Source organism: Eurytemora carolleeae, unplaced genomic scaffold, assembly GCF_000591075.1.
Source record: "Eurytemora carolleeae unplaced genomic scaffold, Eaff_2.0 scaffold1772, whole genome shotgun sequence".
Taxonomy (NCBI): domain Eukaryota; kingdom Metazoa; phylum Arthropoda; class Copepoda; order Calanoida; family Temoridae; genus Eurytemora; species Eurytemora carolleeae.
In genome coordinates, this window is record NW_019397667.1 from 26,620 (window position 1) to 43,176 (window position 16,557).

Here is a 16,557-nt window from a genome sequence, read left to right on the forward strand (position 1 = left end):
TTTATTTTTAGAATTGTGAACCCATGTTTATTGTAGGAGTTGTTATGACATCGCGTGCAGCAATAATATTATTGATTTTCTAACAGAACTCGAATTTATTTATTCATTTATTTATTTATTCATGCACACATCCATCTATTTATTGATTTATCTATCTGTAGGTAGAGCTGAGTATGCTAGCTCCCTCTGGAAACGACGGTGTGGCTGATGACATGAAAACATTCGCTGATCAGCTTCAGCCCCTTGTTCTACTTGATAAACATGATATGAGACGGGCATAGATGGTCAGGAGATCAATGTTGACTTCTTTGTAATCAATCTTTTTAGAGACATGTTGTTTGTTGACTTATTCATGAACAACATTAAATGTTTGCCGTTCATTAGGTGTCGCCAAGCGGCCAAATTATTTCCTATTGTACCTGTCTTGCAATTATTACCCTGAATTGTTTCAGTTGTTTGTACAGTACAGTACACTAAAATTGTACAATATTGCACATCGTTGTGCGTTAACGGAACAATAGTGTACTGTACTGTATTAAATTGTGTTGCACAATTCTGTACTGAACTGTATAGTATTGTACTGCTTTTTTATATTTCATTGTACAGTATTGTACTGTACAGCCAAGCTTCTAAGCAACGGAAAGGAAAGAATAATGTTATTTAACTTTTCAGAAACAATGATCTTTATCTTGAGAGTAAACTTTAGGTGATTATTATGTTTTTTTTTGTTTTTTTTACGCGAGGCTTAATTACAAAAACGTTAATAAAAATTCCAAATCAAGGATTAGTTGACATTTTATTGTTAAAGGGACTGTAAGCGTAATTTAAAGTGACCTTCCCATTAAAGGGAGACATTTCCGATTCACAACGGTACCCATTAAACCTTTGTCCGGGGGACATCGATGTGGTAGATACCTAATTGTATAGCTGAAGATTGAGTGCCTGGGAGACTTGAGGTTACAGTGTACACTGTACTCTCCGTGCTAGTTTACACTCGCGCGGTTTCTTGGCACTTAATTTCCCGCTATATAATCAAGAATATCTACGAAATCTTTGATCAAACAAAGGTTTAAAGGGTTCCGTTGTAAATCGGTTATGCTACTCTTCAAATGAAAGGTCACTGGAATTTACGCTTACAATCCCTTTAAAATATTTTTGTTATAATATATCCCTTCTTTAAATTTCGAACTTAAGAACCATGCTCTATACTAGTCTCAGTCAACCCACTTAACATAGGATTTTTAAACCGTGGTTCCGTGGTTCTTCCGACTGTCCCATCAAAATTTGAGGCAAATTGGTCTAGGGTTTCCTTAGTTATAATTGGACTTCCTAACAATCAGAGATTACTACTCAATACCTAAAGATAATAATAATGGTATTCAAGTTCAATTAAAGTCTCGAGTAAAAATAGCTCGATAACGTTTTCATAGATAAATGGATTATTTGAATTTAGTGGGGTTTTTTTACCAATCATTATGTTGATTTATGTTATTTAAAGAATTTTTTATTCTACAGTGAAACCCTAAATAAGCCATACATCGAAAGAATTCACTTTCTGATAATGGAATGTTGCAGATATTTAGTTTTGTAATTAAATGATTATATGGAACTCTTTAAAAACTGTTCCCGCATATTTATGGCTATTTATTAATTTTCGCAAATACTGAAATTTACGTAATATAGTATAAAACTCGTTGAAAAATTGTCAAGACGACATTTGATAAATTCTTCCGATTTATTCGTTATTAAGGGTTTTTACTGTACTTTATATTTCAACAAGATATTTAAAAACTAAAATTCCGATGTAGATTTTCAAGGAAATTTGTCTCTAACTATATTTAATCCTTAAGTTTGTTAAAAAAGTTTTTTTCTGTTCTTTGGATGACATTTTTTAGGAGTGCAAAAGTTTCCAGCAATGATTCTAATTAAACGGCTGGAGGCTTGGACTTTCAGGTTACTTGAAATATATTTAAAATTCTTACAGTTTTTCTATTTTAAAGAATTGTATGAATAGTATATTTTTGCATTACATCAAAATACATCACATTTAAATTCACGTTCACGTTCACAATCACATTCACATTACGTATCCAGGTATATATCCAAGTACTGGAAGATCTATCTTTACAGTATGGAAGAAAAGACGAAGGAGAACTCTATACATAAACTTAAGGTAATTTAATTATCTAAAATATCATTAAAGAAATTGAATTTTTCCCTTTTTTGTCTAAAAAAGTTAAGAAGTTAAATCCTTTTTCTTATTTGTTTCCTCCTTTATTTTATCTGCTGCTTAAATCCGCAATTTATATTTTTTAAAGAAGAACCCACAATTAAAATTTCAACTTTCAGATATGAAAATAAGGATCTCCAAAATTATTGCTCATATAAAGCTTTGAAGGGCACCGTGTTAAAGGGAAACTTGCTAAATGTTCTTTCATTGGAATTTACGTTGAGAGTCTCCTTACTAGGTTTATCATCTGAGAATAAATAGTTGTTCATTGTTCATTTTTCGTTGTTCATTGTTCATTTTTCATTGTTCATTGTTCATTTTTTCATTGTTCATTGTTCTCTTCACTGTGAATTTTTCATTGTTCACTGTTCATTGTTCAGTCTTTACTCTTCATGATGGTTGATCATTTGTTCGTTTGTTTGTTTGTTTGTTTGTTCACTGTTCATTATTAATTGTTCACTGTGCATTGTTCACTGTGCATTGTTCACTGTGCATTGTTCACTGTTAATTGTTCATTGTTCATAGTTCACTGTTCATTGTTCATTGTTCATTGTTCATTGTTCAATGTTTGTTTTTCAGTTTTCATTGTTTTCTCCTTACTGTTCATTGTGATTTTTTTGTTCACTCTTTATTGTTAATATTTAATTGTTAAGGTGGTACATAAGTCTGATAACTATTTGGTTGTAGACAAGGACTTTGATGTTGTCCTCAATACTAAACAAGGAGAAGAGGACAGGTGATTTTAATATTATTTGTTTATTTCAAATAAAACATTTTTGAGGTTAAGACCCCTCCTTGACATTTTTTTTTAAAATTGTTTTTCTTCATCTTTAAATATTATGTATTTTTGTAAAGATAAAATCAGCCATATATAATTTTTGCAGTCCAATTTGAGGATGAAATATTTTTAGAAAAAATTACGCGTATTATTAGAATCTATAAAGTCTTGATAAAGTATCCAGTAAGTTCTAAGCTATTTTTTTTACTACTAGCTTGGGAACCCAGCGCTGCCAAGGTTACTAAAAGTTACTCCCGCCGTTTACCCGCACTTAAACGATTTCACCTGGAAACTAAATTTTCGCTATTAAATTCGACCCACACAACTTAGAATCTGAAAACCAAACTAAGAACATTTCCGTTGGTCTCTCGAGTTCCCCGATCAAAATTTGAGGCAAATCGGTCCAGGGGTTCCGGAGTTATGATCGGACAAACAAACCGACTAACAGAGATTACAACTTTATATATATATATAGATTTAAGATTATAACACTATTATTTAGGTTTGCATTGCAATAAAGTTTTTTGACAGAAATTTTTTCTTATCCAGAAGGTTCTCGCCTTTTTAGATTATATTTGGCCCCACCCGAGCTTTAGCGAGGGATGAAATATGATCTAAGTAGGCGAGCATCTTTGAGATACAGAGAACATTTTAGTCCAAAAAATGTTTAAAACGTCGGGCTAAAATAATTGTGTTATAGGTAATTTTATGAAACATCTCTGTGCTTATCTTCATGCAATGGATAATGGATAATTTCATTTTTTAAATTCAGTAAGGGTTTAACAAAGCAGAAACCATGATTTAAAAATAGTTTATTTGATTTTTATTTTCATTTGAATTGAAAAAATATTTAAGAAATATCCTAAAATTTTGGGAGAAAATCCAGGAACCAATCGAAAATTTGTAGCACAGTGCTGTAACATAAAGCTAATTTAACTTTATAGCACGATGATCAGTGATTACTCTATAGCACGTCAATAATAAAATTCACCATGAAGTGAGTATGAATGATTAAGTACACAATTTTTTCATAAAAAGAATATTGTAAACTTAAATTTTGATCGATGTTATAAGATATCATAGTTTTATTTGTTTTTATTTTACAATTTTCAACTTTTATATAAAGCTGAAAAAGACATTTGAAATATTTTTGCATTTTGAAAAATTGGCATCCATCTTTAAATATTGGCAGCATTCTAGAAATATTGGCAGCCATCTGGAAATATTGTCATGTTCTTTTGAAATTATTAGCATCCATCTTGAAATATTGTCATCCATCTTGAAATACTGGCAGCCATCTTGAAATATTGACATCCATCTTGAAATACTAGCATCCATCTTGAAGCACTGGCATCCATCTTAAAATATTGGTATCCATCTTGAAATACTGGCATCCATCTTGAAATATTGGCATCCATCTTGAAATATTGGCATCCATCTTGAAATACTAGCATCCCTCTAAAAATACTAGCATCCAACTTGAAATATTGGCATACATCTTGAAATATTGGCATCCATCTTGAAATGCTGGCATTTATCTTGAAATATTGGCATCCAACCTGAATTATTGGCATCCATCCGGAAATACTGGCATCCACCATGAAATACTGGCATCCATCTTGAAATATTGGCATACATCTTCAAATATTGGCATCCATCATAAAATATTGGCAACCATTTTGAAATACTGGCATCCATCATGATATACTGGCATCCATCTTGAGATATTGGCATCCATCTTAAAATATCGGCATCCATCTTGAAATATTGGCATCCATCTTGAAATATTGGCATCCATCATAAAATATCGGCATCCATTTTGAAATACTGGCATCCATCATGATATACTGGCATCCATCTTGAAATATTGGCATCCATCTTGAAATATTGGCATGCATCATAAAATATTGGCATCCATTTTGAAATACTGGCATCCATCATAATATACTGGTATCCATCTTAAAATATTGGCATCCATCTTGAAATATCGGCATCCATCTTGAACTATTGGGATCCATCCTAGAAATTGTATTTTACTTATTTAGGTTAAGTGTATTTGCTCAGATAGCTTTCAACTATCCACATCTAGTCAATTCAAAACTAGGAAAATCTAAATAAAAATTTATTATATTTCATTTTTTTAAACAGCTAGGAAATTTACCAAGTACTCGATAAAGTGAAAATTTCAGTCAAAAAACTTTATAACGCTGCGAACCAAAATAACAGTGTTATAAATAGTTATTATTTTATTTATTTATTTTAATCCTAAGGACATGGTTTCTACGTGATTCATCGACTGGATTATTCAACAGTGAGTAAAGATTTTATTCAATTATTATTCTAAGTACTGTTGCCCGTGCCCATTAGCTTTGTTTTTGTGGCTTTCTCTGCACTTTATATATGTTGCTAATATTGTCACTGGTGGTAAACTACCTATGTTACCACCCATGGGGCGGGGAGGATGCTAGGAGACAATCTTTCAGGTCAGGAACCTTGCTTTAGGGCTGGCAGGGCGTCTCTAAAAGTCTGATTTGATTTAAACATGTTAAATTTTTTAAACTTCGCGTTAAACGTATTATTTATTTTACCGCTGAAATGAACTACACTAGTTTCTCGTTTTCAAATTATTGGTGAAATATTGTTGTTATCTCACATTGTTTCAGTCTGGTGTATTGCTGGTTGGATTGAACAAAAAGGCAGCTTCAGAGGCCGCTAAACTTTTCGAGGTTATTATTAATAATATTGTTCTTATGGCCGGGGTCAAAATAAAACAATTTTAAGACATTTGCTGAAGCTAATCGAGAGAATTTTTAGAAGCGAGAAACCCAGAAGTTTTATATAGCGCTGGTCCGAGGCCATATCCAGGATCCAGGGCTAGACATTAATATACCCATAGGTAAATATTAACAATAAGAACAGAGAGTTTTGAGACATTTATTAATTGGTAGGCGTTGCCCGTGGAATTTTAAATAATCTGATTTTAAAAAAGATAAAAAAAACTCTATTTTTTTAGCTTATGTCACTCCTGGGATTCTCCTGGGTTCCCTCAAAAATTTTCAACCCATTCGGTTTAGCTGTTTGGGCAGCCAAATGAAACATATATACGAATGTTTTGTTTTATTATACAGAAGATTACCTTATTGCGTACTATAATTAAGAGCCTCAAAGGAACTGTAAGCGTAATTCTAACTGACCCTAAAGGCAATGTCCAATTTACAATAATACCATTATAACCTTTTTTTGAAACTATTGTGTACTTTATGATACTTACTCACTTCATCGTGAATTTCACAATACCCCTGCTATAAAGTAATCATCGTGCTATAAAGTTAAATTAGCTGTACATTATGACACGTGTGCTATAAAGTTTTAATTGGTTCCCGAATTTTCCAAAATATTTTTTTTTCAATTGAAATGAAAATAAAATTAAAATCACTTTTATATTTTGACTCCCTGTTTTTTTAAAGCTTATTTGATTTAAAAGAGCCATTGAATTAAGACAAGTACACAAACGTTTCATAAAATTACCTATAGCATTATTATGTTGGCACAACGTGCTGTAAAGTTTGTGTACTTAAATTTTCTCAATATCTCGATATTTCTCTTCTTTTTAAATTATTTTTTTGTCCCTCGCCAAAAGTTAATCTAATAAGGCTTGAACCTTCTCGATAAAGAAAAAATTTCTGTCCAAAAACTTTATAACACAGCCAACCAAAATAACAGTGTTATAAATAGTTAGTCTGATCAAGTATTAATTAACTCGTGTTTTTGTTTGTTGTAACTATTTTCTCTCATAATGGTTTATCTGAAAAAGTGACTTGCGCACAACTTGCAGTTGCTTATAAAGGGTGAACCTAAAAAAAACACACAAAACGGATTTTTTGGATTATTACAAAGAAAATTCATATAATAATGGATGAAAATCCGCAAAACTATTATTTTGGGACCAGTTGATAGTGGATCTACCAAGAAAAAATGGATAAAAGCTTAAATCCATCTTGAAATCACAGATAGAGACCTATCTCCAGAAAAAGCCACATGCCAGTGATGGTAAAATAATTAAGTGTCTGTATATTCGGTGCAGTCCCCGGTCCTGACACTCTCAATGCAATCAAAAAAGAAAGCCTGAGAAGCTTTGTCGTCTACCAGAAGAAGAAGTTTGCAATGCATTGGTTCTGTGCTGATCATTTAAAGGGGAACGGAGGACCCTCTGTTCCAGGAAGAAAGATTGCCCAGGTGAAGAGACTGATGAACAATAAGGAACGCAGGAGCACCCGGTTTGTTTCTAAAAGAGTTAGAGTCTCTCAAACATCAGTTGTAAGAATTATGAAAAAATACGGATATAAGGCATACCACAAGTATAAGGTACAGAAAATGTCAGATGAGCATAAGGAGAGGCGTGTGGAGTGTGCAAGGATATTCCTTAGTGTTTATGGGAGAAGAGTGAGGAATGACAGAAAGTGGGGAAAGATCATTAATACTGATTTCAGTGCCAAAATCACTACTTTTGGCCAATAGAAAAGGTTTTGAGTATTCTTAAGGGAAAGGTTGCTGAAAAAGAATGCTCTAATGACCAACAGCTGAAGAAAGCCATCATTGCAGCATGGAGAGAGATTGGCGATGATATGGCTCTATGTAGACATTTGATGGCATCTCTGCCCCACCGACCACAAAGAAGGCCGTCAAATCCAGAAGGAAGACTACTTAAAATTTCCAAATACTCAAATATATATGTAACCACTAAAATATATCAAATAAAACTGTTAAAATCATAATGCATTAAACAATTAGAGAAGAATTTGTATTATGTGTGGTTTTTTAGGTTCACCCTTTAAGAAACTATTGAGACATTAACGGGGGGAAAACCACTGAGTCAGAAAACGACGGCATCCCCACATTTTTGATCAGTTTCAGGTTTCAAGGCTACCGTTGTAATTTGGGCACTGCTAGTGCACGGACAGCAGTACCCAATTAAAATTATGCGTACAGTCTCTTTAATATCAATCGGAGAGTTTTAAAGATTTCAATTTTAGAATTATTTCCAAATTAGGAAAATTATGGTATTCAAAGATATTCGCCACCAGGTTCAACAACTTGAGAAAATTGCAAAAACATCGTTTTATTTAGAAAAATCTAAAAATTTTAAAAAAAGTTCAAAACAATTAGTAGATAAAAGCTAATTATTATTTATGGGACAATGTTCCGAACCCCACTTGTGTTCCAAACCTGACACCTAGGTCAAATATCAGTTTTGAACTTAAATCCCCTGTATTTGCAGGAGTGTCAGGTCTGAGCCAAATAACAGTTTTGAACTTCATTCCCCTGTATTTGCAGGAGAAGATGGAAGACCTGAGTCTGCCAATGTTAAGATGTGTTCAGCTAAACATAGTTACTGTGTTAAACCCAGGCCATCTAGGTGAGTAATCAGCTTTTGAATCCGGACTCTAAACCCAGGCCATCGAGGTTTGCAATCAGCTTTTGAATCCGGACTCTAATCCCAGGCCATCTAGGTTTGTAATCAGTTTTTAAATCCGGACTCTAAACCCAGGCCATCTAGGTTTGTAATTAGCTTTTGAATCCGGACTCTAATCCCAGGCCATCTAGGTTTGTAATCAGCTTTTGAATCCGGACTCTAAACCCAGGCCATCTAGGTTTGTAATCAGCTTTTAGATCCTGACTAAACCCAGGTCATCAAGGTTTGGTTAGCTTAAGTTATATAAATTGACCCAGAATAACCATATTTGATCACATCAAAAAGATTTTACGCATGAAGGTAGGAAAGCTTTGTTTGATTAAAGAATGATCTAGTTATCCATATTTTTATTTTTTGAAAACTGTTAATTTTCATTTCTGGTTTCTTTGCAAAAGTGACTTGAGCATTTCTTGCTTTTAGAACATTGAAGAAATTATTAGAATTAATTATTATTCAAGCCAGATGGATCAGATTTAAGTTTCAAGGGTTCCGTTGTGAATCAGGCATGCTCCTCTTAAAATGAAGGATCACTTAAAACTCCATCGACAGTCCCTTTATTCGTTTTTGGTTTGTGAAGATTTTGCTTTGTACAGATAAACTCTAACTACGGCTTTTGAATCCCGACTCTACCAATTCTGCTTACTTTAATCAAGTTTAAATTCAGCTTCTAAATCTAGGACTCGGTGTTTGGTTCTTGAACGAGGACTTCACAACGGCCAGCCTGCTTCGAAGGTATATGAAGAATGCTTGTTCGAAAGGTTTACAAGCAAACTTTTCTCTTTGATAATAAATATCCCCCTGCCCCCCCTTTCATTTCCATTTAGTTTCCTTTATTTACTAACATAATCAAAGTATAAACAATAAACATTTTTAATTCCCGACTACTGGCACTCACCGATTAAATATAATTTATTGTATTTATATTATATTAGTCTGATTCACAACGGCATTCTTAAACAGAAACAATGGAGTTAGTTCTTAGAATTATGCACTTTCCAAGCTAGATAAACGACGGTATTTTTTACATTTGTGAATCAGGCTCCGGCCTCTTAAAATGAAGGGTCACTTGAAATAAAAACTACCCAGTCTCTTAAATACTTGAAGTTCTGATTGTTCATATTTACCCCTCAATATTTTAGGTTCTATTAGCCCCACTTACAGGCAGAAGACACCAGGTTTGTAATTATATTTTTTTATATCATTTTCAATCTATCTATCTATATACATCTATCTATCTATACATCTATATATCTATTTATACATCTATCCATCTATGTATCTATATATCTATCTATCTATCTATTTATCTATATAATACCTAGCTACGTGTTCACATGTATGAGATTGGCAACACTATAGTAGGAGATTACACCTACAGTAATAGAAGAGACCTATCTCCATATAGGATGTTTCTTCATGCAATAAGGTAAAGTCATAAACGCCGAAAAGGAGTGTAAAACATTTTTTAACTTAAAGGAACTGTACATAATTTTTACCGAGTCTTAAAAGTATTTTTTTCATAATATAGAAATGATCAAACCATTTCTAAATTTTTCATATAATGTGTTCCTGTCAATACAAATATTTAAAGTTGTAATCTTGGAAACGACTAGGTTTAAATGTGAATCGCTGGAATACGCAGATCTGCAGAATGATCAGGTACATAATGTCCTTGATTGGGTACATAATGTCCCTGATCGGGAACATAATGTCCCTGATTGGGTACATAATGTCCCTGATTGGGTACATAATGTCCCTGACCGGGTACATAATGTCCCTGATCGGGTATATAATGTCCCTGATTGGGTACATAATGTCCCTGATCGGGTACATAATGTCCCTGATCGGGTACATAATGTCCCTGATTGGGTACATAATGTACCTGATCGGGTACATAATGTCCCTGATTGGATACATAATGTCCCTGATTGGGTACATAATGTCCCTGATCGGGTATATAATGTCCCTGATTGGGTACATCCCCTGATCGGGTGCATCATGTCCCTGATCGGGTATATAATGTCCCTGATTGGGTACATAATGTCCCTGATCGGGTACATAATGTCCCTGATCGGGTACATAATGTCCCTGATCGGGTACATAATGTCCCTGATCGGGTATATAATGTCCCTGATTGGGTACATTATGTCCATGATCGGGTTCATCATGTCCCTGATCGGGTACATTATGTCCATGATCGGGTTAATCATGTCCCTGATCTGGTACATAATGTCCCTGATCGGGTACATAATTTCCCTGATGCACGAGGGTTGAGAGTTTCTCTGGATGAAATTCTGTAGCAGTATTTTCTTTTGTGAAATATCTTTGACAGTCATAATGTTATTAATATATATAAAGTTATAATCTCTGTTTGTTTGGGGAACTCGGGAGAGCCACAGGAGTGTTCTTAGCTTGGTTTTGAGATTCTTAGTTGAATGGGCGGACTTTTAAATCGAAAATTTAATTTCCCAGTAAAAATCGTTCGGGACGACGGCGGGACTTCCTATGACCCTGGGGAACACTGGGTTCCCAAGCTTTAATAATTATAAATACGGAAAATTGTAAACCAACATTACATTGAGAATTAGTAAAGTCATTTGAAGACTTTAGGGCTGGCAGGGCGTCTCTAAAAGTCTGATTTGATTTTGACTTAGTATTTCTAAAATTCTATTATCTATTATTTAAGGGCAGGGTTGTATATTTTTCAGAATAAACCCCCGCCCTCCTCGGGGGGAGATGATTATTGATGATTTCGGGGTGAAAAAATGAAAAATCGAAAAAAAACTTTTTTCATTCTTTTTGATATGATTTTACTCAACAATTCATTGAATATCGAGTAAACCCCCCAAAAATGTTTGTCGCTTTGTGCCAGCATGTTTAACTATTTGGGAAAAGTAATTATTTTCAAACGGGATGGGGGGGGGAAGAAAAATGATTTTTCGAAAAATATAGTATACTATACAGCCCTGTTCAAAGCTGTTGGAGAGAAAAATTTATCCATATCTTTTTAGATTAAGAGTTGAGTCTAAACTAGAAACCATTGATGTCAATACAGAGGTGAGAATTTTTTATTTATTGATCAATTAATATTTGATTTATTGATCAATTAATAGTTGATTGATTGATTTATATTTGATTGATTGATTGATTAATACTTATAGATTGATTGATTGAAATTGCCAAATTGGTTATGATAATACTTTACACATTTTTGGTTTCTAATTTTAACCTAAATAAAAAATTTAAAAAAAATACTTTTTCTTGTGCAGTTAGCTGAATTAAGTTTATCTATGAACCTTGGACTGGGTAAACCAGCTATGCTCTACGTTTAATGATTGTAGCCATTTGCAGCTAACTAAACAGATCCTGTGGGGGGGGTGAAGTAGTAGTCAGAATTAATCAAAAAGGACTTTATAAAAATATAAAAAATTAAATTAAAAAGTTACATTTATCTTCTCCTTTTGCTATTTTTCATTCAAGATTTTTCAGGACCCTTTCACCGAGCAGCCTCCAACTAACCAATGGACAAGTACAAGTGTTCTTCACAGACTTCCTGCAGCCTTTGACCTCATGTATTCAGAGGACATTGATTGGACTAGAATCAGTGTGTAGAACTCAGATCATCTAAATTAAACGTACAATGGCAATGACCCTCTAAACCATGCTGATCTACGTATTTACAAAAAGTATGCAAAGTATGCAAGAAAAACTTCTCACAAAAATGTTAAGACGATCTCATTCGTTGATCAAGATCAAAATTGGACTGAAAATGAGAAAACATCTCAGTTGAGTACAGTACAGTACAGTACAGTACAGTACAATACAGTACTGCAAAATTAAAAACTATGTGCTGTGTCTGGCTAAAACATCTATAAACTTAAAACATAAAATATGAAACTTTAAATATTGATATTTTTTCAGAAAGATGTCTCACTAAAAATGTCTGAAGAGGAGGAAAATCTGTGGAGTTCTCTTCTGCAAGGTTTTAGTTTGAAAATTATTTATCATATTTCATGTTAATGGAAATTTTGTAATTATAAAACCACAAGTTTTGGAATAATTAAATTTTTAAGAAATCCTTTAAATCAAATGCCTTTTTTTATTCCAAACTTGAAAAAAATGGTTTTTGATGGCTGGCATTTGATGGTCTTGAATTTTTTTCAATATACCAAGTTAATAGAATCAAAAATTGACTTAAGAGAATTATGAGCAAGTTTTATTTTTATAAATCTATCATACTTCATATAAGTAGAAATTTTGCAATTATAAAAATCAGTTTTGGAATTAGATAATCTAATATCCATTTAAAAGAAATTCTACAAATCAAATGCAAATAGTCCAAAAAAAATACCAAAAGTAAATTGGATAACAATTAGGAGAGAATTCTTTGATACAAGTTTTTTTCAGCATTCTTAATAAATATTTGTTCATATTTCATATTGGAATTAGAAAATAAATTTTAAAAAATCCTTCAAATCAAATGCATTTTTTAGTTCAAACATAAAAAGACGGATTTTCAATGGTTAGCGTTTAGAAGTTTTAAGGTTTTTTATTGTAAAATCTTTCATTAAAAAATAGAATGAAAATTAACCTCACTTTTACAAAACAATGTCTTACTAACTAATTTCACTTTTTTGAAAAATCCGACATTACAAGTTGGTATTTAGTTCGGTGTAAATATCTTCTTCCAGTACAGTACAGTACAGTACAGTACAGTACAGTACAGTACAGTACAGGGTGAAAATTTTATATATTGTAAGAAAAAAAATGTTTAGAGAAAACAAGCAGCTTTAAATTTTATAAAACTCCTTAAAATTTTGTTGAATCTTTTGAACGTCCAAGAAACAAATTCATAATATTATGAAAGTATCTTGTTATAATTGTACGTTATTTTAATAATAATGTTTAGTTCATTTTTTTTCAATATTTTTACTTGAGTTATTCTAAAATATTGAACACCTGGGGGCCCGTAGCTGAATAGTTGCAGGTGTCAAGAACCCCCTTTTAACATAAATATAAAACATAAACAAACATATTAATTACAATTAAATTATTTAAAAAAAAATTTTTTATGTAGAGGTTCAATGTAACAGTAAGAAGGGTTTACCCTCCTCTAAGAATATTCTGGTGCTAGGAGACAATCTTTCAGGTCAGGAACCTTGCCCTTTAAATGACAGAAGTTTCGTAAACATTCCCTTTAAGTTTCAGAAGTCTCGTTAACATTCCCTTTAAGATTTAGAAGTCTTGTAAACAGTCCCTTTAAGTTTCAGAAGTCTCGGAAACATTCCCTGTAAGTTTCAGAAGTCTCGTAAACATTCCCTTTAAGTTTCAGAAGTGTTGTAAACAATCTACATGTGGGTGTGTTTACGAATCTTCTTATTCAGATATATTAGATGCGAGAAAAATCTTAAAATATTTATTTTCAGGAAAAACAACACTGGTGGCAAAGGTATGATTATCATTTGAATATTTTTTTCATGTTTTCTATATTTTTTTCATGTTTTCTTCATTTTTTCATGTTTTCTTCGTTTTTTTCATGGTTTCTTTATTTTTTCATGTTTTCTTAACTTTTTTCATGTTTTCTTCAGTTTTTTCATGTTTTCTTTATTTTTTTCATGGTTTCTTCATTTTTTCATGTTTTCTTTATTTTTTTCATGTTTTCTTCATTTTTTTTAATGTGTTCCTCACTTTTTAATGTTTTCTTCATTTTTTTCATGTTTTCTTCATTTTTTCATGTTTTCTTCATTTTTCTCATTTTTCTCATGTTTCTTCATTTTTTTCATGGTTTCTTCATTTTTTCATGTTTTCTTCATTTTTTTCATGTTTCTTCATTTTTTTCATGGTTTCTTCAATTTTTCATGTTTTCTTCATTTTTTTCATGTTTCTTCATTTTTTTCATGTTTTCTTCATTTTTTTCATGTTTCTTCATTTTTTCATGGTTTCTTCATTTTTCTCATGTTTCTTCATTTTTTTATGGTTTCTTCATTTTTTCATTTTTTCTTCATTTTTTTCATGTGAAATATTTGGATTTTAGAATCTAATTTTGTAATGGTAACTAGAAATCTGTATTACTTCAGTTTGCATAAGTACATTTTTTCCCCCCCTCCTGGGGCCCCCAAAGAAACGGGAAGAGGATGGAATTTCGTGTTTGTTCGACCTTTTATTAAAGATTCAAAGGCAGTTAACCAAGGATTTTTTACATTGATATTATTCTAAAAATGCTTTTAGTCAGGATTATCATGATGTAAATTCTTGGATTAAGCCAAGGATCTGCGGATTTAATTAAAAGGGAGAAAATGTTTATCTGACTCTTTACTGAGGTGGATCACACAGCATCAATGGAATAAGCCTGCGCTCAGCCACATTAGTGAAGTCATTTTTACAATTCTCTCTGATTTAACGATTTCTAACTTCCTCCTTCATAAAGTTTAAACTCGGATAAGCAATAAATCTGCTGGTGTTAATATATTTAAGAATCCCCCCCCCCCGGGAAAAATTTATTTTTGAAGATCTGGGGGAAAAAGAAAGAATGGATATTTTTTTAACATTTTTAGCCCTAAATAAAACTTGGCGATCCTTGCACACATACAAAGTTTCTGGGGGAAAATAATGATTTTCAAAAGAGGGGGTAGGTAGCTTCCCCAACATTCATTATTTGATTTGATGATCTGACGGGAAAATTGATTTTTAAGAATAGATATATTGTGTATACATCTGTTTGTTTAGTTACAAGGTATAGAAGAGCCTAAGAAAGGAACTGGATTGGAATATGGTTATATGGAAATTAGGTGAGTTCGATGTGAGCTGGGAACTTTAGAATGGTGGATATCGAGATCAATACTTAATCCTCTCTTTTTCTTAATCTTGAGTCTAGCCTAATCTTGTGTTTGTATCCTGAAAAGTGTATAAAATTCAACCAATCAGAGTGGCTTATCAGAGGGAGGGAAATTTGAAATTTTGCGCAACATTTTAGATGACTCTACACTATACAGAGACTGGAAAGAAAGAAATATCCACTTTGGATATTCAGATTAAGCAGTGGGGATTAATGGTATCCAATTCTAAAGTTCCCAGCTCTGGTAATATTTTTGTGCAGTGCTAATTCTTTTATTTTGATTTCGATCAAGATGTTGCATCAGTCTCGATCAGAAATTGTTATTCATATTTTTTTAACTTTGAGAAAAGAAGAATTTTTGGTAAATTATGAGGCTAGCATTAATGCATAACGATTTGATTTTTCCTTTTTTTTCAGAGATGATAGTTTTGAACAATTGACACATCTTGGAGTACATACCCTTGATGGAGATCCCAAGCACATAAATCTACTCAAATATGCACTAAGGTATATTTCAACCAATAGGAGACAAGATTGATCAGTTTCGGCCAATTTTAGATTAGATCAACTTTTTTCAACCAATGAGATTAGCTCAACAAGTTTCCACCAATAGGAGATTAGATCAACCAGTTGTTTCCAATAGGAGATTAGATTAACTAGTTTCAACCAATAGGAGATTAGATCAACCAGTTTAAGCCAATAGGAGATTAGATTAACTAGTTTCAACCAATAGGAGATTAGATCAACCAGTTTAAGCCAATAGGAGATTAGANAACTCCACGTTCTACAATAATTTCTAGGTCTGTATCAAGCCAGATACAACACTCTCTGTATTGTCAGTATGTATCGTACAGATACAACGAAAACATATAATATCTCAATCATACTAGCATTTTGACATGGTGTATACGCCCCTGCTGATGGATTTTTCTTTAGTGAATTGAATTTTTTCAGATGGAGACAATACTCAGAGTTCGTCGACTTTTTCGACTTCTCCCCCTCTTCAGATCTGACAGAGTCTATGTATAGAAAAGATATTGGCGACAGGTTCATTTATTAATTTATAAATTTATTCGTTCATTTCTTTATTTTTCCTTAATTTCTTTTTTCCACTCAACTGCAACTATTTTTCCGGTTGCTTTTTAATCATTCAGTTATTCATTCTATTTATTCTTTATATTCTTTTGTTATTTTATTTTTATTTATTTTTAATTATTTTTGTTTATTTTTATTTATTTTTA

At 32.4% G+C, this 16,557-nt stretch overlaps 2 protein-coding genes across 5 annotated transcripts in view; both read left to right on the forward strand.

The window, feature by feature from the left end:
- The first annotated feature begins 154 nt into the window (after nucleotides 1-154).
- On the forward strand, nucleotides 155-12,405 carry LOC111715419 (RNA pseudouridylate synthase domain-containing protein 1-like). Of its 4 annotated transcripts, XM_023490733.1 has the most exons (15): nucleotides 155-706; nucleotides 1,896-1,953; nucleotides 2,095-2,173; nucleotides 2,884-2,966; nucleotides 5,054-5,112; nucleotides 5,279-5,319; nucleotides 5,672-5,734; nucleotides 5,823-5,904; nucleotides 8,343-8,424; nucleotides 9,159-9,213; nucleotides 9,621-9,656; nucleotides 9,804-9,907; nucleotides 11,493-11,538; nucleotides 11,971-12,101; nucleotides 12,133-12,405. In XM_023490733.1, the coding sequence occupies exons 2-14, from the start codon at nucleotides 1,916-1,918 to the stop codon at nucleotides 12,091-12,093; spliced, it is 891 nt and encodes a 296-aa protein (XP_023346501.1). In that variant the 5' UTR covers nucleotides 155-706; nucleotides 1,896-1,915; the 3' UTR covers nucleotides 12,094-12,101; nucleotides 12,133-12,405. The 4 variants fall into 4 exon arrangements, with proteins under 4 accessions (XP_023346501.1, XP_023346500.1, XP_023346502.1 ...); XM_023490732.1 differs by having other exon boundaries at nucleotides 11,971-12,405; XM_023490734.1 differs by lacking the exon at nucleotides 5,054-5,112 and having other exon boundaries at nucleotides 2,918-2,966; nucleotides 11,971-12,405.
- LOC111715415 (cytoplasmic dynein 1 light intermediate chain 2-like) overlaps nucleotides 12,398-16,557 on the forward strand; it is an 8,688-nt gene continuing 4,528 nt past the window's right edge. Inside the window, exons 1-6 of the mRNA XM_023490728.1 lie at nucleotides 12,398-12,463; nucleotides 13,559-13,630; nucleotides 13,908-13,930; nucleotides 15,208-15,269; nucleotides 15,734-15,823; nucleotides 16,271-16,363. Of these exons, the coding sequence (XP_023346496.1) occupies nucleotides 12,421-12,463; nucleotides 13,559-13,630; nucleotides 13,908-13,930; nucleotides 15,208-15,269; nucleotides 15,734-15,823; nucleotides 16,271-16,363 (383 nt within the window). The 5' untranslated portion in view covers nucleotides 12,398-12,420. The remainder of the gene's footprint in view (nucleotides 12,464-13,558; nucleotides 13,631-13,907; nucleotides 13,931-15,207; nucleotides 15,270-15,733; nucleotides 15,824-16,270; nucleotides 16,364-16,557) is intronic.